Source organism: Empidonax traillii, unplaced genomic scaffold (assembly GCF_003031625.1).
Source record: "Empidonax traillii isolate 1590-97213 ecotype Southwest subspecies unplaced genomic scaffold, ASM303162v1 scaffold1175:size178029, whole genome shotgun sequence".
Lineage (NCBI taxonomy): Eukaryota > Metazoa > Chordata > Aves > Passeriformes > Tyrannidae > Empidonax > Empidonax traillii.
In genome coordinates, this window is record NW_020956368.1 from 11,482 (window position 1) to 35,224 (window position 23,743).

At 44.4% G+C, this 23,743-nt stretch overlaps 1 protein-coding gene across 1 annotated transcript; it reads right to left on the reverse strand.

The window, feature by feature from the left end:
* Positions 1–1,400: 1,400 nt before the first annotated feature.
* LOC114069063 (cytochrome P450 2J2-like) lies at positions 1,401–10,050 on the reverse strand. Its single transcript, XM_027905605.1, has 9 exons — positions 9,874–10,050; positions 8,180–8,342; positions 7,409–7,549; positions 5,337–5,497; positions 4,663–4,839; positions 3,961–4,102; positions 3,198–3,385; positions 2,123–2,261; positions 1,401–1,662 (listed from the first exon to the last, which is right to left on the reverse strand). The coding sequence occupies exons 1-9, from the start codon at positions 10,021–10,023 to the stop codon at positions 1,484–1,486; spliced, it is 1,440 nt and encodes a 479-aa protein (XP_027761406.1). The 5' UTR covers positions 10,024–10,050; the 3' UTR covers positions 1,401–1,483.
* Between the last annotated feature and the right edge of the window lie 13,693 nt (positions 10,051–23,743).

Sequence of the window (23,743 nt, forward strand, 5' to 3'; positions counted from 1 at the left end):
CCTATGTGAGTGCCCATTGAAAAGTCTTTTATGAAAGGTGAGAAGCCAAAGAAAGAGAAAAAAGAACCATCTTTGCTGGGACTCCACTGCAGACAGAAGCAGCCAGGAGACAGCATCTCTAAGCATAAATACTTGGCCATGGAAATGGAAAAGCTCTTTACAGTAAGTTGTATGTTTATTGAACTCTTATCCAAAGGGAGCTGGGATGGGCAGGAGCAGTGAGGGGGCCACGTCCCTATCCAATTCCTTGGCTCCACGCTGTGTCCATGCCCATAATGCAGGGCCTCAAATCTTGGGCACAAAGAGGGGAAGTGTTGAACTGGTGACTTCTCACCACAAAACCACTTCCTTCCTGACAGCTAGTGGTGAGCACCACAGGCATGACCCTTCCAACACTCCGTGCTACTTCTGCTTCTCTTGGGCTTTGGATAAAATGTTCCCAAGCAACAGAGGGATTATTTTTTTACAATTTTTCTGTTTTGCATTTTATTAGCAGAAACCTTTTGTATTTCTATTACAATATCACAATACTGTATTTTTATAATCATTCCAGTCCTGCTGGTTGCACAGCTCTTTTACCATCCCACTTGGGCTGGAATTTTGGTAGAAGATGCTACTTTTCCCCTGTTGCTTCCTAATTAAAATTTTCATATTATCTCTGAGATCCAAAAAACACATGCCACTGCCGCAGAGATCGCTGCTTAGATATTTTTAATCCCTGGAAATGTTCAAGGCTAGGTTGGACTTTGTCTTTGACTTGGGGCTTGGAGCAACCCTGATCTAGTGGAAGGTGTCCCTGCCCATGGCAGGGGGGGTGGAACAGGATGAGCTTTAGGGTCCCTTCTAACCAAAACCATTCTGTGATTCTGTGATTTCCTTCACAAAGCATCAATGTGGTGGTGCAGGTAGTGTCCACCACACTGAGCCCAAGCCCAATCCCATCTGAGGTTTAGGATTGTCCATGGCTACCTTGAAGTACAAATTTATGCTCAGGCATAAGCTCAGGGCTTGTACATCATGTCCAAGGCCAGCTGCTCTCCCTGCCAAAGGACACCTCTGAAAACACAGCTCTTGGCTATATAGGGTTCTGCAGCTTTGAGTTTTAGTGATTTCTAAATGGTCTCTGAGTGATGGGCATATCCCCTCATGGAGAAGTCAACATGAAATCTTGCTTTGCAGGTGGCAGACAGCTTCCTGGGAGTTGTTAACAGTGGAAATGAGGTAATAAGGCTTTTAAATTCATGCATTTTTTCAAATTGGTAGAGGGGAGGAGGAATGAAGTGAAGGGAAGAACCACAAGGGTTGTCTTTGGTGCAGTGTACAGGATGTGGCCCTTCTGCCCTTCTCTTGCCACCTAGATATTGGTGGGTACTTCTATGGCCCATCATTGCAGCCCAAAATCTGTGGAGTAGATGGGGGAAGGGACACTCTCCAGTTTGTGGAGGGCTGCAGAGGGGGATCATGGGGCAGCCCCATGCCGGCCTCAGTCACGAGGCAACGCGCAGATCTGGAAGGGTTTGGGGCAGCGTGTGAGGCTGAGTGTGAAGGCAAAGCTCAGCGTGGCATCTACCGGTGCCTGGAAGGTGAACTTCTGCAGGAGGGCTACGAAGAAGATGAAGAGCTCAGTCCTGGCGAGCTGCTCCCCGGGACAAGCCCTCTTGCCTGAAAAGGAGCAAAAAATACCCCAAAAAAGTCCTGAGCGAACTCCAGCCACCTCCAAGTCTCATCTCGCCTGCGCCGCCTCTCACAGGCTGCTGCGGCTTTTCTTCCTGGAAAGGTTAGGTGGCAATGTTCACCCACACAATCTGCTCAAACCTTACCCAGAAGTTTACTGCTGAGCAAACTGCGGCTGCTCAGATAGACAGAGAGGGGAAACGGTGAAAAAAACCTGGTTATGCAACTTGTGCAAGAGGAAAAAGGCTTATTTCTTTAATCCTGCAATAACAAAATTGATTTCCCTCCTGCTCCGAGCAGCCAGTATAGCAGTGACCGGGATTTTCACTGTGGGGGTGGGCTGGAAGCTGAACAGGAGAAGTGCCCCCTACTCTATAAGTTGTGTCTTGGGGGAAAAATAATAAAAGCATTACAAAAAGGAAAGCCACCTCCCCATCCATCATCCTACCTGCAGAGAAGGGCAGAAAAGCCTCCCGCCTCCTGTATTGGCCGTTTTCCAGGAAATGTTCAGGATTAAAGGTGTCTGGAGTCTCCCACACGTTTTTGTCGAACATTATCGAAGTCAGGCTGGTCATCAGGGTGGTGCCCTGCGAGAGGTGGGGAAAGCGGGTGATTACGTGGCGGAGAAGAGCCAACGTGTTGTCAGACTGGGTTATTATTAGCTCTGTTCCACACACAGCGTAAACTACATTTTCTTAAGGGCAAAATGCTTTGGGTTTTCTCCCCCCTAAGCTATGTACTTGAATTAGGATGAAAACCTACAGGATTGTTCACTTCTATGTGTCTTTAAGTATCACCATAGTGTTGATCCACACCTTGAGCTGCTGTAACAGGTGATGTTACTATAAACCAACTTTAAATTGGTAACACCGCATTCCCATAGGAATTTGAAACAATTTAATCAAATACTTTTCAATTGGTTTGTTTTATTGTGCCTTAAAAAAAACCCAAACTTGATCTGGTTTATCTCCACATCCTTCACCAGCAAGAGAAATATTCTAATCAGTGTGGAGGAAAACACCCAGATTTTTTATTTTTAATTTTCCTTGATGCAATCAGCCATATAGATTTAAGAGTCTAGTTGTATCTAATCCAATATTTGCTTTCGTAATTGCAGCACAATGTGTGTGCAACAATACCCACTACCTGGCTTTAGTCAAGTTCTATTTTTAATAGATGATTTTTAATACTCTGTGGAATTAACAAACACAAACTATTTGCTTTCCCACATTTCTTGGCCCTCTATTCCCATAATGTGTGGAATATACAATTATAAAATTTTAAGGGATAAATCTTTTAAAATTGGAAATCATGACCAACACCATAAGGATCTCACAATTCTCCTCTTTAAGGAGTTGAGATCCATAACAGCCCCACATCCTCTAGCAGGAGCCCTTGTATTTTCTATACAACAGTGATATCTCTGCAAGATCCTGCTGGTTGGTTCCCTTCCAGGTGAGATTTGGAATTTGGACTATGAAGACTCTGCTCTGGTAGGATGGAGGCTGGTGGACTCCACGCACTTTGGGCAGGTGGAAGCCGGCCAGGGTGGTGTCGCTGGTGGCCATCCTGGGCACCCCCAGTGGCACCACGTTGCCCATTCTCAGGACCTCGCTCAGCACCGCGCTGGTGTAGGGCATGTTCTCCTTGTCAGCCATCGTGGGCTGGCGGGACTGGCCAAGTACCGTGTCGATTTCCAGCTGCACTTTCTCTGTGGAGAGCCAAAAAACAAAAGCCTGTCCTCATGGAATCATAGAATCTTTAAGGTAGGAAAAATCCTTTAAGACTGTTGAGTCAAACATCGAGGTCATTAACCCAGCACTGCCAGACCACCCTTAAACTGTGTCCCCAAGCACCAAATCCATACTCCTTTAGGAAGATTTCCAGGGGTGGTGAATCCATCACCCCTCTTCCAGCCTCTTCCAGGGCTTGACAACCCTTTCAGTGAAGAAATTTTCCCTACTGTCTAATCTAAACTTCCCCTGGTGCAACTTGAAGCTGTTTCCTTTGCCAATCACCTATTCTTTGGGAGAAGAGACCGAGCCCCACCTGGTTACAACCTCCTTTCAGAGAGTTGTAGAGTATGAGAAGGTCTCCCCTGAGCCTGCCGAGCCTCCTTTTTTCCAGGCTAAATACTCCCAGCTCCCTCAACTGCTCCTTCCAAAAATTCCCAGTAAGATGCCTGGTGCACAGGCATATCCAACACATGGCAGAGCTGGGATAACTGTTCCCTGAGTCTCACATATCTAGTTTTGGGCTAAGCAAAGGACCCATCCATGGCCCTACCCTGGATGTGGGGGTATGTGGCCATGTAGAGCACAGCCCAGCGGATGGCGGTCGCTGTTGTCTCAGTCCCAGTTAAGAACAGGTCCAAGGTGGAGCACAACAGGTTTTCTTCATGGAAATATGAGCTGGTGTCACCTTTAAACTTAGGAGAAAAACATGGCAATGAAAACTCTTATTAAGGATGGGATGATGCTTTCAAAAACCTCATCCAAAACCACTTGTATGCAACCTAAATCCTGCTGCTCCTTTATTATCTACCAGCCCTGGACTTGGAAATTCCTAGCTCTTACTTTCACATAATTTTAAGCCCTATGAACTGTTTTGAAAGACACTCTTGATGCTGTAGAGCAACTCTTGAATGCAGGTAGTGTTTTTAAATGTCAAGTTTCCCAATAGCAAACACAGGCCTGAGAGCTCTCATATAAACCTGAACGTGTTCCCTGAGAGTCCTCCTACACCATGTAACAGAGCGAAAAAGGGAAGAAGACAAAGTGTAAATACTTTCAGCTGGAAAAAAAAACCAAAACTGTGTGTTTTCAAAGCAATCAGGCTCCTGCTGTTGCTAGAGTTTGACATGGCAGAGGTAGGGAGGAGAAGGCATGAGGAGCGTGAGGCATAAGCGCTCCTGACAAAACAGACTTGAGTCTTCTCTACTCGTTCTATTGGTTAAATTTTCAGTGGCTTTAGGCATTTCCCTCCTACCTTTTCTATTTCCCTCAGGTAACAGTCAATATAATCTCCCGCCTCGGACTGGTCCAAATGCTCCTTGTGCTTTGCAATCACATCTTTCACAAAATATTGAAGTTTCTCCCAGTGCCTGAAGATTTTCTTGAAGGGTCCTGGCAGCCAGCTCATGACCCAAGGAAAAGCGTTATACAACTGGTCAGAAATCAAACAGAGCAAAAGAGCATTTCTTGAGTTCGAAAAGAGCAGGTATCATAGTTGAGATGACAGGGCAATTTATTAACTCCACTTGCTGCCAGGCAGAAACAGCAGTTCTGCTACAAAGGTCCAGTTTGTACAAATTTACTTACACAAATATAAACAAGTACAAACGAGATAAGAATGTTTTCTGCTGATAAAATTCTCTGATTGCACCAAATGTGAGGTGACCACAGATGAGGTGGATGCAGATCAGCTCTTCAGTGCCCTCATAGAGGGGACAAAGATCAGACCTGACCCATGATATGTGGCCACGCAGAGACTACATTTACAGTCCTGTAGCGGTTTTTTTCCTCATACACCCAAATTATTTTAACTTACTTCCTTGTTTTCCTGATAGATTTGTGTGTGGTTTCAGTCTAATGTAGAACAATACTTTTGGTCATTTTTCTTATAACATGACTTTTTCTACAGGGAAAAGGAGCTGTCTTTACCTGGCCCCAGAAACTTCCGATGAGTAACAGTGTTTCAGCCAGCAAGTGCAGTAACTCCTGGAAACGGCTGTCATGGTAGTCGAAACGGCTCCCAAAAGTTATGGAACAGATGATGTTTGAAACAGCACTATTAATTTTGTAGTGAGGGTCAAATGGTTGTCCTGGAGGAAATAGAATGAAAGGAATTGCCTGAAAAGAGGTTCTAGCCAGATGGGGGTTCTTCTTCCACGTAGCATGTGACAGGACAAGAGGAATTGGCCTCAAGTTGTGTTAGGGGAGATTTAGATTGGATATTGGGGAAAATTTCTTTACCAAAAGCGTGGTCAGGCATAGAAATATGCTGTCCAGAGCAGTGATGGAAGGCTTGTAGATGTGGCACTTGGGGACATGGTATAGTGGTGAACCATGGCAGTGCTAGGTGGCTGAATTATCTTAAGAGCCTTGCCCTGCCTAAGTGGCTCCATGATTCTAAAGACAGCTGCTTTTTTTTTTTTTTTTCCTTCAAGTCTCAGTCAAACCCACAGCTCTACCACAGCTGTAAAGTTGGGGTGAGACCTCACCTACTTATCAGCCATAGTGATGCTAAAGGCTTCAGCTGGGTCTTGAAGTACCCACCCACCCCATCACTTCCACCATCCCATTGGAGGTTAGACCTTGTGGGCCATGATATCCTTTCCTCAAGGACATCCCTTCCTGTCTCCAGCCCAGGCTGCTGGCAGATACTGACGTTGGCATAGAGCTGCCCAAGCAGGGTTTGAAACACCAGGGAGAACAACCAGAAGCAGGGTTTGAAACCAGAGAAAACAATCAGAAGCATGACGTGCTATGGCTGTTGAGTTTGGATGCTGCAACACATTTGGTCCCTCAAAGCTTAGCCCGGAGCAGGGAGCTCAGGACAAACCACACTGCAAAAATCCCATTGCACTGGCCTTTAGTTGTCCACCACAAAGAAATCAAGTGAGATGGGGGAGATTACTGTGCCAACTGTAAACTCCAGCAACAGCTCATATGGCCCACAGCCATGAAGCACATTTACAAGAGTGTGGTGTGACACTCGTCACATCCGTACTACCTGGGAGGGCTGTTGAGCAGACACCATCATCTCCCAGGACACATTTCAGCAGCCTGGAGAGCTCCTTGCTGTGACATGAGAGACTAATCTCAGTAACAAACCCAGCCCAGCCCTGAGCTGCTGTCTCTACACTGGGGAGCATCACTTTGAAATGCAAGGCACTCTGCACAGGACTGCTGATCTCTCCACTCTTCAAGAAAGTAATTAAACCAGGCTGGTGCTCAGATATCAGAGTGATGGACATGATCACTATTTGTCATTGCTAATGGGAAGAAAGGCCCAAACCAGCAGCTTAATTAGTTTATTGATTAGGAATATAAAGGACTATAATCAATTGGCAACATGGAGTATTTGGCCTGTTCAGTGCAACAGCAATTAAAATGGAGCAAGTTTAGTATATAATTTCACAATTCCTATTTAGATCTTTCTTGTTTACTATATATAGCTCCATAGAATTAGCTCAACCCCATCTGCTTCTATTTAAAGCTGAAGTGCAACATCACCCATGTACCAACATACAAATTATTCTTACTAATATCCCTCTGGCAGTTTTTAAAAGCTGGACCATAAAAGAGCAAAACACACACTTCATCTTTGTGTGACACAAAAGAAAAGCCTGACTAAACAAGTTTTAAAATACTTTGCAAAACCAAGGACAAGCAGAGGTTAACTAAGCCTCTGAGTGGTAGTGGCTGATAGCAGGAAAGCTGCGTTTATTCTGTTCGCAGAATGCAGGAGACACCTTCTTAGCCATATAAACATGCATGTTTTAATAACCATCTACTATATATTTTCTTGATATTAATAAGGAAGAACTGAAATAGGAGTCCTGAGGTTTAAAACAAGTGCTAAAAGGCACAGTCTGGAAGTGTAAGATAGAAATTTGAGCTATTGAAGAAATGTTTTGCATGTTAGGAGCTGTGCTGGGGTGAGGGTTTTACTTCTCATTGTTCATTTAACTGGAAGCTCTGAGCACAGTGCTGTACATTTAACCCCCCACCTTTCTCCTCCTCAATTGTCTCCACAAGGTACCGGCTCTCCTCTTGCACTTTTTCCTCAAAATTTACGGCAAGGTTCTTCAGTGTTGCTAAAACAAACTTCCTCTGTTGCCTCCATATGTGCCCATTTGAAGATATGAGCCCTGTAGGTGGAAAAAACAAGTGAACAAACCTCTCTCTGGGTCATGTGTGAGCATTAGGATTCAGAAACAGCCATTCATCGTGAACAAAAACCCCAAACCAAAGCAAACAAAGCCCATAGACATGGAAAAACTACGTCTTTGCCTGGGAATCAAAATTCAAGAGTAATTGGCTTATGTTAAAGATCTTTAGCTTTATGGGTTTGCTTTAATCTGCTACTTTGTCATTTTGCGTGGGAAAAAAAGGTGTAAGCCAAAATACTACGAGCACTGTCACGCTGCTGGCAGAGCTGCAGGCAAGAGCACCACATCCCATCTCTGGAGCTGTATGCAACTGAGAGAGAAAAAGTAAAGGAGAAACTAAAACTAAGGGGAAAACTCTTCAAATATATAGTTTGCTGGTTAGCTTCAATTTATTTCTCCTCTTTCATCAAGGCCTGGTTTTGATCCCATACTCATCCCTAAATCTCAGAGAGATTAAAACATACTCCTGGGAGATTTTTAGTCTGAATTCAATTCTTGCCTTCCCCAGTGCAGTTCACAAGTGTTGAATTCAACCTATTCCTCCACTCTAATTGTTATCATTCCAAATAGATAAAAGATTTGTCCCCAAATCCTGGTAGTTGTGCTTACCAAAGCCTTTGAATATTTCTTGGAGGAGTGGAATATTTGGTCGATCAGCAAATATTTCAGCCTGGTGGACAAGAGCTTCTCTCACCATCTGGTACCCATGGACAACCACGAAAGTCAGACCTCCAAACTGCACACTGAAGATGTTCCCATACTGACTAGTGAGCTGAAAGAGAGATCATTGCCCTCTGAGATCAACAAGGTGGGGATTTTAGAAACTCATCTGGACAAGACCTTTAAAGAAGGAGATCTAATTCAAATTTAATCCTACTTGAAGTAAGGGGACTTAAGAAAAACCCAAACCCAAGCCTGCAGGCCCCATCCAATCTAAACTATTCCATGAAGGCGTAAAAAGAGCTGGAGAGCTGTAGTGTGGGAGAGATGGTTTGCTTATTTTTGTTAGCAGGTGTGACCTGGGTTTTAGCAGGTGTTTGCATCAATTTGACTTGTAAGAAGGACGTGACTTGCTTTGTAACTGATGGTCATCTGCTCCATCCCTCTTCACGGAAAGAGTACAAAAGGTGGAAGCACCACCTGGCTCACCACACTCAGGCTCTTCCTACTGAGGACAAACTAAAACAAATTATCCCTTTCATCAACTTTGTGTTTAAAGTAGTGTGGCTTCTCCAGCTTTCCCACTTAGAAGGGGGCTCCAACTGCTTATGGCTAGAAATGTACTTCTAATTTTAAGCCTGAATGCATTTATGTCCAAATTACAGCCATTTTCCTTGCATGGACTCTGCTAGCCTTAGTGTCTCCTACCTGATGTATAAGAGCAAAGGACAGTCACATCCTCTCTCTGCCAAGGAGCTCATCCTCTTCTCAGTGTGAGTCTACATGGAAAGGCACACACAATCATCCTGAACTGCTGTGGTTGCTCATGAAACCATCCTGGGACCAAATGGGTCTTTCAATGATTGTGTATGTGCAAATTAATGGAAATAATGTTCTTAATAATAACTGTGTGTATTGATGAAATATTCTGAGCTTGCTGCTTCAGCCTTCCCCAAGGGTACCCTCAGGGGACATCTGTGCTAGTAGCATGTGAAAACCCAGGGTAGATAAGCTGGTGTCAGTCTGCTAAGTAAAAGCAAGAGATAAATAGTCACCAGAAAGGACATTTACAGCCAGCAAGTCAGAACTTCTTCCACCTTTTCAGAGAGACATACTCAGCATGTATAAAATATCTCTCTTTTGTTGGCTTTGATGGGAGTCAAAGCTCTGGAAACCTTTCAAGAACAATCACTGCCTCTTTCCGCAACACAGAAGAAGCCCCAGGGCTGGTTAATTCAGAGTCTTAAATGCTTCTTTCAGATGTTATGGGGCAAATTGTTATCCTCTGAGCAAAGAAAATTTCTGGAGGTGATCCTCACAGTCCCAACAGTTCATTTCTCACACAGCACTTGCTGTCTGTCCCCCAGACTGGGCCAGCCCTTCCTGGGCTCCAGAAGAGAATGGTCATGGTCAGATGGCAAGAAAGAGGAGGAACACGTAGGTCTTCCTCCATTATAGGTTTCTTTTCCATTGGACCATTGGAGGAGGTAATGAGAGATAAAACCAAGAAGGGTCATCTATCATACATAGTTATTATATACGTAGTTCTTTAGAGGCTGCCCTTGCATTTTCCCAGTTTGGTGACAAAAGTCATGGAAGAGGTAAGATATTATTAATAGGAGAAATGTCCACAGAGCTCTTACCTTCTGCAGGACAAGATGGAGGGGCTGCTTTAAATCCACAATGGTTCCTACGAGAGGAAAGAGCTGTGGCCCTGGAGGAAAATTCCTGGGTCGTCGCTTTCTCACAAGGTCAATAATCAAAAAAGACAAGAGCAGAAATACCAAGAGCATCCGACCATTCAGCTTTTCCAAGAGAGAAACCAAATCAGACCAAAACTGAAGCTTCATCTTGACTGATGAACTCATAAGTTTTCATCCCAAGAAGGGACACAATTCTGGTGTTTGCTAAAACGGGAGTAAGAAAGGACTGGAAAGGAAACAAAACAAGCTAAGACTCTGGTAGCTTTCTGAGGACAGGGATTGCCATGGGTGAGCTGCTTTCCCACGTGCATCTGCTGCCAGACGTCCTGCTGAGTAACTAACCATGAACACTGTGACCTCCAAAAACAACTCCAAAATCTCAAAACGATTGGCCAACCAAAAGCAGTCTTGCAAACCTTTAGCTTTACATTTCCGTCAACTCCCAAATTTTCTCATAGAAGAGCATTCCTCCGTTTTGCCTTGGACAAGGGGCTCCTTTATACAGACACCTAGCTGGGATTATCAGCATGGCAAACATTTGAGGTAAGGTGAAAGCAGCTTACTTGGCTAATTACATATGGTGGGCGTTGCATAGCTTCAGAAATGGTGAGGCATCTGAGGTGATGGACAACACACAAGTGGCTAAGAGGCTGATCCTATTAAGTGCTAAGCACCCTCTGCAAAGAGCTGGATGCCATCAGTGCCCACCAAAGCCTTCTCAACTTCGTCAGAGCCATCAGGTGAGGTTCAGACAAGAGAAGCATGGCAGGAGCCCAGGGCTCTCCCAGCCACTTAAATGGGAGCTAAAGGAGGTTTATTTCGAGAGTGAGAAGACAGACTCATGCATTTGCCGTGAGATTGCAACTTATGCATTTAAATCTCCTGGGTTTTCTGAAAATCTCCTTTGAATTAAGCTTCATGCTGTCCTGGGGGAAGGCTGCAGTGCACTGACAGTGACCTCTGTGACTGGGACTGCTGATACTTCAGCTACAACTTTTTTCAATCTTCTTTTTTTCCTTTTTTTTTTTTCCTTTTCTTTTAATAAATTTACTTGCAAACAATCTAAATTTATACCAAAGCAAAGCTGTCAGTAACGAGTTTTCAAATTATTTGCCTAGAAGTTACAGTGAGGAGTTCAGAAGGATGGTAAATTTTTCTTGTCATAGAATCCAAGAATGGTTTAAGTTGAAGGCAACCTAAAGACCATCTAGTTCCAACCCCCTGCCATGGGCAGGGAAACTATGTCTTCAGTAGTTTTCAGAAAGCTTTACTTTTTCAGAAAAAAAAGAGCAAATTTTCATAGGAAACAATCATTGGGAAAAAACTGGCATTCTCTAGTTTTTCAACATTTTACAAACTTTGTTGTCTATGTCTTTCATTACCTCAGAAGCACACACAGGCCATATGATAGACCTGCACTTCAGCTGTTGCAGGATTCCTTTTTAAAGAGCAATATCTATTTGCAACCCACCCTTCTCTCTTTGAAATATCATTTACAGGTTTTCCTGGATGGAATTAGGCATCAAATGGGGAGGATCAGTGGGACAAACATTTCACAGCACTTGTCTATAAAGTGTGTTTTGCATGTCAGCATAGCACAGCTGCGAGCAGTGGTGGTTGGACATGCTGTGCTTCTCCCCATGCCAATGCACCAACCCTCGTGTTCCAGCCTCCCTGGTGTGGCAAGCCAAGCCTCGCTTACCAGAGGCTAAATCAGGATAGCAGGCTCATGCTCTTCATCCTGGCATCGGGGAGATGACTCGGTTGGTGGAGGTGTCAGCCTACAGCATGCTCAGAGGGACTGTGATGATGAGGCGTCAACTTCTGCTAGCCCAGTTTCACTCCTCTGTTCCTCGCTATGCCATATGATTTGTCAGCATGCACACAGAGTGCAGATCCCTCTACCACTTGTGGCTGCTGTGAATCGGGCTACGTGCAAAGCCAAGGTGTTAATGTGTTCTTCTGGGTGGTGTTGTGGGGGTGGATGCATCGTGGTTGACAGGAGAAATGTTATTTTTAGCAGGAGGAGCACATTTTGCATGTACTCACATGTGTCTTGTCAGTCACAAACCTCAAGTCTATTCCTTTGCCTTGAAGTTTCACATGTCCAAATGTATCCCCTCACAAAGTTCTTAACATGCCAGATTTGCTAAAAATTAGGAAGAGCATTCCAGTATTACCAGGGCTCTCCTAACCTCGGCAGACAATAACACCAGCGTGTCATCAAACTGTGTCATGACGATGTTATTTTGGGTCCCAGGCTTTAATCAACTCAGTGCTCAGCATGTGGTGACGTGCAGATCTCCAAGGCACAGACGAAGTCATGCACTGCAGTGCATGGGCAGTGCAAAGGTGTTGGACAACTCTGATTTTTGCAGTTTTGATAAGACCCTTCCTGGTCACCTGGAAGACAAATCTGTTCCTCTGGTCAGCACCATGAACACAGGAATATCAGTCTTATGTGGTCCAAATAACCAAAACTGAATTAATATGAGGATGAGAACTCACACATCTAGAAGGGGACAGGATGTAAACCTACCTTCCCCCAGTTTCTCCTTGAATACCTTCTCTGACCCCAGTACACGACTTTTGACCACCTCACCTGAGCTCCTGGATACCATGTAGATAATTTGTGCCATATTGCATGGACACACACACATCACTGCTTGAATATTAAGGCATCTTGAACAGCCAACAGACAGAAATTGGCCCATATGCTTTGTACCTTCTTCCCTGGCTAGATGTCTAACTGTGTGCAGAAGGTTTTGAAACACAAAGAGAAACATTCTGTTAAAAATGCAATTACCATTTGTTTTTCAAGATAGAGTATCCCATTATTTTTTCCAGAGAAGTGAAATTCAATAAGGTTACAACAGAATGTAGTCCAACAGTTACCGTACTTTCAGAGCATTATTTAAGCTACAGAATTTCTTAATGATTAGAAACATATGTAGGAAAAATCACATGCAAAATGAAATGACTGGAGACAATTTTCCCCAAAAACACTTTTTTTTTTTTTTTTTAGGCAAGTAACAGCTCATCCAGCACTGTGGTTCCATCCATCATGTTGGAGGTGTGAGACCCCCACCCACTCAGGGAGCCGCGTGCTCAGGTCATGTCAACAAACAGGCTCCACAGAAGTCCAAGGACCCATCCTGACTTACACCAAGGAATATTTTGCTGTTTCTTTGCTCTTCGTGTCAGTCCCAAAGGAGCAGGGCAATTTTCACCATGGGCAAGCTGGTGAACAGCAACAACTGCCCCAGTGAGTGCCTTAAGGCCACATCCCAGAAGGTTTTCACACAGGTGCAGCTGCTGTTTCATGATCCAGCCGAGGTGAGTCGTCATGAACCTGAAGTCAATGACAGCTTTGGACACTCATTTCCTTTTAGGATTTACTTTACTGGATCAAATGAAATGATTTGTAATTTCAGAAAGCCAGGAATGGGGAGTGCTGGAGCACCCAAAGCTCCTGGAGCAAGCTCAAGAAAAACATGGGCACTCACTTCTTAAGCTTAAGTTCCCTGCTTGGGGTGATTTCACAGGGACAAAAGGGCTCCCATAGGAGCTGAGGGAGCTGAGGGCTCAAATATATCTTAGACTTTGACTCCAAGCCCCAGAATCAGGGAGCCAAGTACATATTTGCTGCTGTGCATGTGTGATGAATACTAAAATACCTCCAGTTTTGCATCTTCTCTCTCTCCTTCCTCACGCAGACTAGATGTAAATATTCTCTAGGTTTTCCTGGGACTATAGACCTCTCACCTGGACCCTCGTGGCCACAACATTTCCAGCACTCAGAGCTGTAAGACAGGGAGCTGTCACCAGGAATGGGTAAAGTGAAAGTGAAGAATTATGAGCAGTGCGAGTAGACCTACAAAGTGTCCCACTGTGCCATCTGGGAAGGAGCCCAGAAGATGGGATGCTCAGTCCCACTCTGTAGCAGGCCAAAATGTCCATTTTCTGCTGTGGTGAAGAGTTTGCATTCAGACTTGTCAGCCAGATAATTAGATGTAGGTAGCACAAAGCACTGCAGGGAGTGCTCCCTGTGCTCCCGGACCCTGGATCACCCCTGGCTTTTTGGTCTTTTGGCCAAGATTTTATTCTCTTCCCATCCAGGAGCTGCGCCGTCTTTGCCAGCGCCGCGCCTCTCCGCACAGCAGAGCCCAGACGGATGCACGGAATGAGATTTGGGGGTGCCGGGTGCTTCCCCCCGAGGGGGCCGAGCCCGAGGCACTGCCGGCGGCAGCCGCCCACCATCCCCCTGGCAAGGCTCTCCCACCGTCTGCTGCAACCTGGCACAGCCGGGGCTGCAACCCCGGCTGTTCGCACGGGGCGGCTTCCTGCATCCCAGCCCTTCCTCCGGCTTCCCGCAAACCTCCGGAATACTCTCCCTTCGAAGGCGCACCTTTTCAGTATTCACAGAGAAGAGTACAGTCACATATTCCTCTCAAAGCCACAAGGACTTGACTAGAGCTAAAATGTCATTTATGTACATATCACAAGCGTTTTTCTAGGCACAGATGTCTTTCTGGTGCCAATATGCTGTTTATGTACTTATCTGTCACAAGCACATGTCTACATACATATGCCCTGCTGGCAGAGGCACAGAGCATTTTGAAACTCTTATTAGACTGCTAATGAATAATACGCATACAAAGGAGAAAACAGAAGGTGGGTCTATCAGGAACAGCCTCTTTCTTAACTACCTTTTAATTGTAGGAGAGGAAGAAAAGAGATGAATTTTGATATGTTGGCATCTGTGAGGGCCTGCTTAGCAGCATCCAACGCCATCATTTTAAAAGTGGATTTTTCACAGGTTTGGGTATTTTGGGGGGGAGGGGAGGATTTTTTTTTCCCCTCTTAAAAAAAAAACCAAAAAAAACACAAAATTTTGACACTGAGAGTATTGCAAATCCTGGTGCCAATGATGTACGATAGTGTGATTGTCACCATGGAATGCTGAAAAGCCCGAGCAGCTGTTTGGCATATTGACAGTGCGAATTCGGAGCGTTTTAAATGCAAATGACAGTATTCAATTGATCGCAGGAAAACAATGGGTCATAGCCTTACCTTTCCTTGGCTATGCTCTGAATAATCAGGCTGCAAATCCATGCACAATAGGGATATTGTACACGTTCTGGGGATTTTGTTCCCCGCGTACATGGGGGTCGATATGATGCTTCTTTTGGGCAGAGCTGAAATAGAGGTGCCGCTGCACCGTCCCCGGCACCTCACTGGGGTGAGGTGGGGAAAAGGGCATAATTTGCTCCAAATCCACCACGTCCTAAGTGTCAGCCTGTTTTTCTTCACTTCTATCCTTTTCTGCTTGCTCTTTAATCATTCCCAAGGGTGGCTGGCTTTCTGCCTGACTTGTCTCCATTATACCCTGCTGCAATCAATATGGCAAGCAGAAATCAGCAGGAGAAGGCATGTTCTGCTCCCAGTGAGAGCCGGTGGGAGGGAAGGAGATCAGGCCAGCCAGCTGCAACCCCAGCCCGGCAGGCAAGTCGAAATCCAGCCGAAAAAGCTGCCACCAGACGGCTGGGTCCTGTTTCCTTCATTGTGCCTCCTGCCCGGCAGCGATCAGCAGGTAAAGCTCTTCCTCCATTTCTGAGCCCATGGAGGGCAGGTAGGAAAACCTGGCCCTGGTAAAATTTACACTGATAGTAGTTTTTAATTTTATTTTATTTTAATTTTTTAAAAAATTTTTAATAATTTTTTAAATTTTTTTTTTCCTTATTGAGAGAAAGAAAAAGAAAGATCTTTCCAAAGCAGAAAAATTCAGGAATGGAGGAGCCAGCCTTTCACCCTGAGCAGGTCTGTTACATATGGATGCTGCTGAACACTTGGTAGTTCAGGTAGGTTCATGCTGGTTCAGGTCTCCAAGGCTGGCCATTTTAAATTGAAGGCAGCCACTCTCACTTCTGAGTATCTCTAGCCTTGGATTTTTGTTTCTAAGACCCACATTTCTTTGAAAACCAATTCAAAAACTATACAGGAGTGGTGTGGGTGAGGGCATCACCCAGACAGTGCTCTCTGCCCATGGCTTTATCTTACCTCATACATATATTACATCTCCCTCCAAGAATTTTAACTTTGTGAATTTCTTCCCTTTCCTTAGTTTGTAAGCCTGAAAGGTCTTTTCAGGGTCCATTTCATTCCTACAAGCCTCTGATTGTATCTAAATTGCACCAATGAGCAGTGCTTTACTGTCTCCTGTGCTTCCATCCACCCTTCTGGTGCTTCAGTCTTAAGCACTTCAGGTCAAGCACAGTTTTTTTGGATCTCCTTGGTGGGTGGGTTATGTTCTCTTGAGACATTTCTGAGTGCTTATGCAATACAACCACTGTACAAACAGCACCGCAGTTGCCAGAGCAGTTGCTGAGATGTCTGCAAGATATCCATGGACAGATTCGCACCTGGAATCAGAAGGGTGGGTGGAACATCACAAATGGCTGATGCTACTATGCTGTCTGAATGTAGAATCCATGTGAGGGCACCAGAAACTGCCTTTTCCAGGGAATTTGCCAATTAGAAAAATTCTATTCTAAAAGGAGAGGCTCATGAGGAGTTAGAATTGGAGACCACATGGCTAATGTCATCCATTCATGGAGTCCTGCTAGGAAGCTCTGCAATTTTTTCCAGGCTTTTCCAGTTTTTGTCAGCAATCCCAGATGCCCATACTGCCTAGGTGCAAAAATCAAGGTACTATATGACTAACTTACACCTATTTCACCATTCAACCTTTCCATCTCTGATGGAAGGCAATGAATAAGACTCAGCATCACTATTACCTTTCTTTTTCTAAGATAAATCTGTTTACCCGTAAAACAGATGCCTTAAAAACCAATCAGCCAATAGAAATAATTAGTTACAGCATAGGCATGTGATTTGCTCAGCCTCTGGAACTGGGTAATGTCTTGCTTAGCTTGAACTCCTTGCTGATGGATGCTTGGTGAAAGGTCTTGGAGACGATGTACTCAGCTAAACGCTGGGGAGACAGAGAGTGATTACTGCAGAGAGACATTGCTCAAGTCAGCTCTGCAAGAAATTCATCACAGCAGCATTGGCACAACACATGAGCAGCAGCGTATGGAAACTGAACTGTAAAAAGTAACAAAATCAGGGAACTAAGGGAATGTTGCATACCGTGCACATGGGGGAATGCATCATTTCCCAGAGGGAGAAAAGTTCTTGGTTAGCAAGCTTTTGTTTTGTTATAGGAAATACTTGGATGAGGGAATGTAGCTTTGAACACAGAGCCTTTGTTTTCTGGGAGCAAAGGGAACCAAACCAACACAGGTTGGTAATGGATAAACTTTCTACGCTGAGCTGGAGGTAAAGCCTTGAGCTTGCAATAAAACACAAAGGACTGGCCTCTTGTGCCTAAAATCCTGTGGCCCAAACAGTTGCCCTTAGAGGGAAGTTTATAGCTCATTTCTGCTTGTTGGCCAGAAGACCACACTAAAATAAAGCCACCACCAAGAGCAAGAGAAAGGGCTCCTGCAAAAGGCTTCTCCCCCTCCCCAACATGCTCACGTCTGAACAAGATGCTCTTAGAAGAAGGGGATGTTGCCTTTAGTCTGGAAGGCCAGTGCTTGCTCTGAGTCTTTTTGGGAAATTCCTTCTGCACTGGAACCAGGAATTGGGGTCTCCTCTGCCCTAAAGGCTTTCTGTGACCCCTTTACGTGAAAGGTGGAGCACAGCAGCCTTCAAAAACTCATGAACTCCCAACAAAGTGTTGAATTTCATGTTGAATATGACAAAATCCCTTATTGTTTACAAGTAGTTTAGCACATCTGGAACAAAAAAGAAGATGCCTTGTCTTCAGCTAAATGGAGGGTCTGATCTCATCCTACCAGAAGGAGAGGAGTAACAATAAAACAACTCCACAATCGTCCCTTGCGATGACAGGACTAGTAGAATTTTTCCAGTCCTGCTGGCAAACTGTAGAAGGCAGAAGTCTTGTGGAGACAGAAGGAATAAAAACAAAATGTCTTGCAAAAGGCTAGAAAACTTTCCCAAAGCATTTTTCTTTAAACTTAACCGCAAGATTTACAAGCTTATTATTAGTTCCCCTCTCCTAACATAAAAAGAGAAATTTAAAAAGCGTAGATTAACACATTTTTGGATATCTTCCAAGCTCTCAATTCCTCTGCTTAAAGGATTATTTTGACAAATCAAAGATCACTTTTTGGGTGGCCTGGAGAGATGCGAATTTGTGTTCTCTCTGTAGCAAAAATGATCACTTCTAGAAGGGTGCTTAGTTGTGCCTCAGACAAATACAGAGGCAAATCCAGTCTAGCTCCTAATCTAACTAAGAGGCAGTTTAAGAACAAATCTAATCACTGGGAAAGAAACAATTGTCTTGGAATGGAAAAAAATTATATATATATTTTTATATATATATTCACTTAAAGGCAATCTTGGTAAACAGGTTGAACAAGGCTATGAGGCTGGAGGAACAGATGGGAAAATGGAACAAACAGATGGAAAAACTCTATTTCTGAAAAAAAATAATCTATTTGTAAAGCTATAGCTACTTTGAATGAATGTTTCAATGTTAGGGAGCTGAGGCATCAGAAAATTCATAACAAGGCCATAAATTCTTACATCTGAGATCAATAGGATGGCAGGTCTTTTATACAGGTGAATAAGGTGCTTCCCAAGCAGCCATGTACATTATTTATCCATACTTAATGCCTCCATCCACAAGGATGCTTTGCTGCCTTCTGAGGCTGTATCTTATTCACTTCACAGTTAAAAATTATCTTTCAGCTTTCATTAACCATCACTGGCTAATATATTAAAAGGAAAGGAGCAAGTTCACCTTGCTTTCTGTCATCTAATAAGAGGCAAGAAATGGGCCTGAGCTCAGCAACATCATTAGAAAAGTCCTACAAACAAGAAGGTGAGAAGGAGTGAACACCATGGCTCAGTTCACTGACTTGATGGGGAAGTAAAAGCATCTCCATTAAATGCCTCCTATCCATCCAGCTGTTCCTGGTCAGCTCGCTGAGTAGTTACTGTGGGGAAGATCAGCACAAAAAGAGGAAGGAATGGTCTGGTGCTACATTGACTCTGGGAGGAAACCTCACCTGCAGCAACCAAATGATATACATGGGTTGAGACACAGCCTTGCAGTAAAATATGGGTTGTGTGTTTTAGTCAAAGAACCACCACCTGGAGAAATAAATTCAGCACACGTTTCACACAATATTCCTCGGTGAAGATGGGTGAGATACAGAAAAAAATTTTCCAGCCATGGACCAGGTGTCCAGAAAGTCTCCCTGGAGTAAATGAGTTCAGCAACTGCCAAGTAGTGAATAGGATAAGCAAAACCAAAAATGTATTGCACAAAATGCTAACTTGCTCTGAGGACTCAGGAGATGGGTGGTTTGGGCTGGGCAGTGCTAATAGGTGCTGTTTTATGATCTTGGCTTTAATCCCTCTGAATTGCAGCTTCACAGCTGCGAGAAGGGACAGTGGAAGTGCTCCAGCTCACTGGGGAGATGCAAAGACTGGATTTTTGACTGTGTGCATTCAACAGTGTGTAAGTAGAAAAGGATGTTTATTTTCAGCCTGGGGACTGGGATGGGGATATGGTGGTGGGAACCCACCTGCCAACTGTGTTTTGCTCTCTCCCTTATTTCAGGTCATTTCATTTAAGTCAATGTAGAGCTTTTAAAGACTGTGTCCCATATCTGGGTCTTAGCAGATTTGCCCACATGTTTTCCTGTGTGTCTCTGGGACTTATAAAAGCGTCTTTAGTGCTCAAGTAAGTTCCCCTTTGAGAAGGGACTGTCAAAGACAGGCACTAATGTCATTAGGCGGTTACAAGGGGGAAACAAGAGAGAATTTGCTACAGATCCTCATTTCCATAATCTTGCCTTGGCATCCTCGTTTGTCAGTTCTTAACCTCAATTCCTTAACCTCCAAATCTGTGGCGTCGTTGACCTTGGGGATTTGTCTTCAAACTGATTTCAAGTTTTAGGCAATCTAAATTAGGCTCCCTGTGACAGAAGACAAAACTTGGTCTTTGCACCCAAATGTGAAAGACAGGCCCAGAGTGCAAGTGAAATCTTGCAATCGTTTTTTCAAACCATCTGCCCATCTGCAGTCCCAGAACAATATCAGTTCGGTGCTGCCTTCCCTCTCTCTCTCACAGGAATAAAGAAATTACCATAAACAAAGCAGATCAAGGGTCTTTTTAAGCCAAATGCAACCAAGACACATTGCTTCAGAAAGGATCAGGAGGGGGAAAAAAGAGCTGCAGGGGAAGTTTCTTCCTAATTCCCATTAACTCCAGTTTGGCCAGTGATGCTGGACACTATAGTGTAATTTGGAGTGGATGGTGCTGTGTCCCTCTCCGTGGGTGCTCCGTTTCCAAGGTATTTCTATGGCAAACAAAAGTGATCACCACACATGCAAAAACACACATACAAACACACACACAAAAGGAAAAAAGACTGCAGAACTGCTGCCTAACTATGTGGAGGAGGGAGAATACAAGAAAATAGGGAAATCAGGCTGGACACAAAGAGTCTTTTGGTCTCTCATGCCATTTCTGCATTGCACATGGCAGTCAAACCCCTGACTGAATCATGCTATTTATTTCAGGGAGTAGAGCCATTGTGAAAAGATGCATTTATTTCCCAGAGTGTGCTCTGGGTTAGAGAGGCTACGGCAAACTGGCAGGGCAGCTTGGCACAAGGATTTTCTGGAGCAGCAGGTAGAGATGAACAACGGGAGCTGGACCAGTCCCCACATGATGGGGAAACAGGGGAGGCAGAGAGATTAAATAATTCAGTGTATGTGTTGATGTGATGCATGGAAAACACTGCCAGAAGTCACGAAGCTAAATGCTCATGTGCCTTTTCAATGGATCAGAGAGCAGGTTTTGGGGGTAAAGAGTGGGAAACAGGCACATCCGTGTTGGGGAGCAGCTTGTGCAGTGGTGGCTGCAGAGAGGCTGCCCCTGAGGTGCCGAGAGGGGGAAGGAGATCTGCGGGAGCCTCAGCCTCATTATTTTTATGTTCAGCTGCCTAATTACTACGTGTCAGCTGTCTGTTGGAAGGAACGATGTACTGCAGCCTCTCGTTTGGGAATTTATAGTGATTAATGGGCCTGGAGGGAATGACTAACGAGGAAATGTTAGAATTAGTAAATATGCAACACCGTGCAATGAGTAAACTGAGGGACATGACAAATGAGCCCAAGTATGTGAAAGATGTAAATGTTGCAGAGGGACAGCCTTTGGGAGGCCCCGGGGACCCGCAGGAACTGGGAGGAACAGGAAGATGGGAGCAACGCAGGTGTGAGCCCATGCATTGACAGCAAACCAAGTGAGAAGGACCCTCCAAAGCCTAGACAGACCTGGAGGAACAAACTCGCTCTGGCACAGCACTGTAACAGCACTGAAGCCCTGTTTCCCAGTCTGTTGTCTCCCATGGAGCACAGCAAAGAGCCCTGTGTCGGGTGATCACAGCGATCAGTTCCCACACCAGGACCTGGACTTAGGTACTGCAAGACCAAACCCACTCACTTTATACATTTCATGTGCAGAAATTGCTTTCAGCTTGACTTGTTCAGAAGAATTTGTTTACTAAATAACAGCTTTGCTGCATGCCAGGGACCTGTAGCGGGTCCAAGACCCATGTGAAGTAACACCTGCAGGTTCAGTCTTACAGGCAAGGACAGTAGAAAACAGGGTCCTGGTTTTAGGGGCTTCTTTAATTATATTTCTATATAAGGGAGATTTATAACCCCCCAGAATTACAGCATGCAGGTGTTCTTGAATGCCTGGCACTTTAATGCTGTAACTCTTGAAAAAATGCTACTGATTTCAGTAAATTTATAAAAACCTGTAAAACCATTCAAATGAACAGGATTAAGGAAGAAGAGCAGCTGTCTTACTTTCCTGGTCTAACATCTCATTGATATCATCTGGCAATCACTGGTCTGTTACATCTGTCTATTGACAGCATCTGCAGGTGAGAATGTTCCTTGAGCAGTGTAAGGTAAATCTTAGTTGATGTTTCTTTCTTTGTAAGAAGAAATTAGAACCCCAGATTCAAATGCTCTTGAGTTTTGGGTCATGAAAATCTAGAATTATATAAGCTACAGAATACTGAAATTTGGTCTCATTTGCACCTACCAGATCAAACCCCTCACTCCATGTGGCTTTTCCATTTTATTTCCAGCACAGCAACATTATTCAAATTTTGCCCAATTGAAAGATGCAGCTGTTTCTATTTTTGGTGCATCCCTGTTAGAGAATAGGAATCAAACAACAATTCTGCACTGTGTTTGGAGATCAGCAATATTCCATCTGTAAGATATTTTTCACTCACTGGAAACAGAAGTCGGGGGAGCAATAACTTAGGTGCTTTTGCCCTTTAAATACTGCAAAGCAGCTGTAATGTTATGTTTTCCCCATAATAGACATTTCTGAAGGCTGAAGCAATTTTCAGAGGACATATCTGCATCATAGCTAGGGCTGTAGTTATGGAATAGATAATTTTCCTTTTCCAGAATTCCTCGATGCAAAAAGGGAATTATTTATCAGAAAAAAAAAAAACAACAAGAAAACAAACCACCACAACAAAACAAACACCTTCCACCCTGTTACAATCTGCTTAAATGTTGCAGGAACTACTTCACATTCGAATATGCTCCTGTGCAAAATTAAAACTCACACAAGTTACTAATTTTATTAATTGCTAAGAGATGCAAAGAGAAAGAGGAAAAAAATAAGAAAACGTTGGAAAAAACTAAGATTGCTTTTAGAAGCATAGGAAAGGTACCACTGAGCTACCTTTTCAGCCGAGATGGGAGAGGGCGAGGGGGGGGATCAGGGAAGAAGCAGTTGTTTTTTTCTCTGTCTCTGACGCTTTGCAATGTTATCTCTTAGCTGCAACGCGGGGGGTCTTAGCAGCTTAGTTCCCTGGAATGCAGCCAGGATGTGTGGCCTTGCTGCTCACGTTGAGCCGTGTCCCAGACCGTGCAGGGTCCCGGTCCAGCAGCAGCTTTGGGCCCGCGGGACGGGCAGAAGGACGAGGCGTAACTCACGAGTGGGCACGGCGGGTCTCAGCTCTCCAGGCCAGCGGAGTTTCAGTCATGGGTGGCAGGCAGGCAGTGCAGGGGGCTGGAGAACAGGGGAGGGAGAGCAGGGGCAGGAGATGCGCCGTGACCGTAACCAGTTCTCTCCGTCCCTTTCCTCTCCCTCATTTTCCAAAATATTTGCTCAACTTTTGTAGTGTTCAGAGGAGGTTGTACACGGTTTCTTGGCATGTGTGATGTTCGAAGAGATATGATAACCATAAACAAGAGCAGGATCTTTTGGCAGGAAAACTCCAGCAAGAAACTCTGGTGAGGGCTTCTGGCAGGAAAGCAGACAGAGAATTTTGGGTGGGAAGTTTTGACATGCAGAGAAAATGGTGAAACATTATTTTTGGCATTTCTATATTATCTGGTTGTTACACAACCCCGGACCAATCAACTAAATAGTCTCAATAACTCTTGCTTTGGTTAGTGAACAGCGTCTAAAACCCATAAAATGGAGGGTGAGAAAGGAATTTAATAATGTCTGATAGTGTATTGCCATTAAGTCTGTATTCATTGTGGAGGGCATGAGCTTTAACCCTCACGCCTTGGCTGGCACAGGTTAGAATCATAGAATATCTTGAGTTGGAAGGGGTCTACAATAATTGAGTCCAACTTCTGGCCCTGCACAAGGCAGCCCCAGAAAATCACACTGTGTGCCTTAGGGCATTTTCCAAGTGCTTCTTGAACTCTGGCAGGTTTG

What these genes read in the sequence shown, in the direction of transcription:
- LOC114069063 (XM_027905605.1), bottom strand. Translation starts at nt 10,023, where the DNA reads ATGCTCTTGGTATTTCTGCTCTTGTCTTTTTTGATTATTGACCTTGTG. An exon ending in TCGGAAGTTTCTGGGGCCAG is followed by an intron (nt 4,840 to 5,336) that starts GTAAAGACAGCT and finishes ATTTCTGACCAG; the next exon opens with TTGTATAACGCTTTTCCTTG. An exon ending in TTTTCTGCCCTTCTCTGCAG is followed by an intron (nt 1,663 to 2,122) that starts GTAGGATGATGG and finishes GCTCCTTTTCAG; the next exon opens with GCAAGAGGGCTTGTCCCGGG.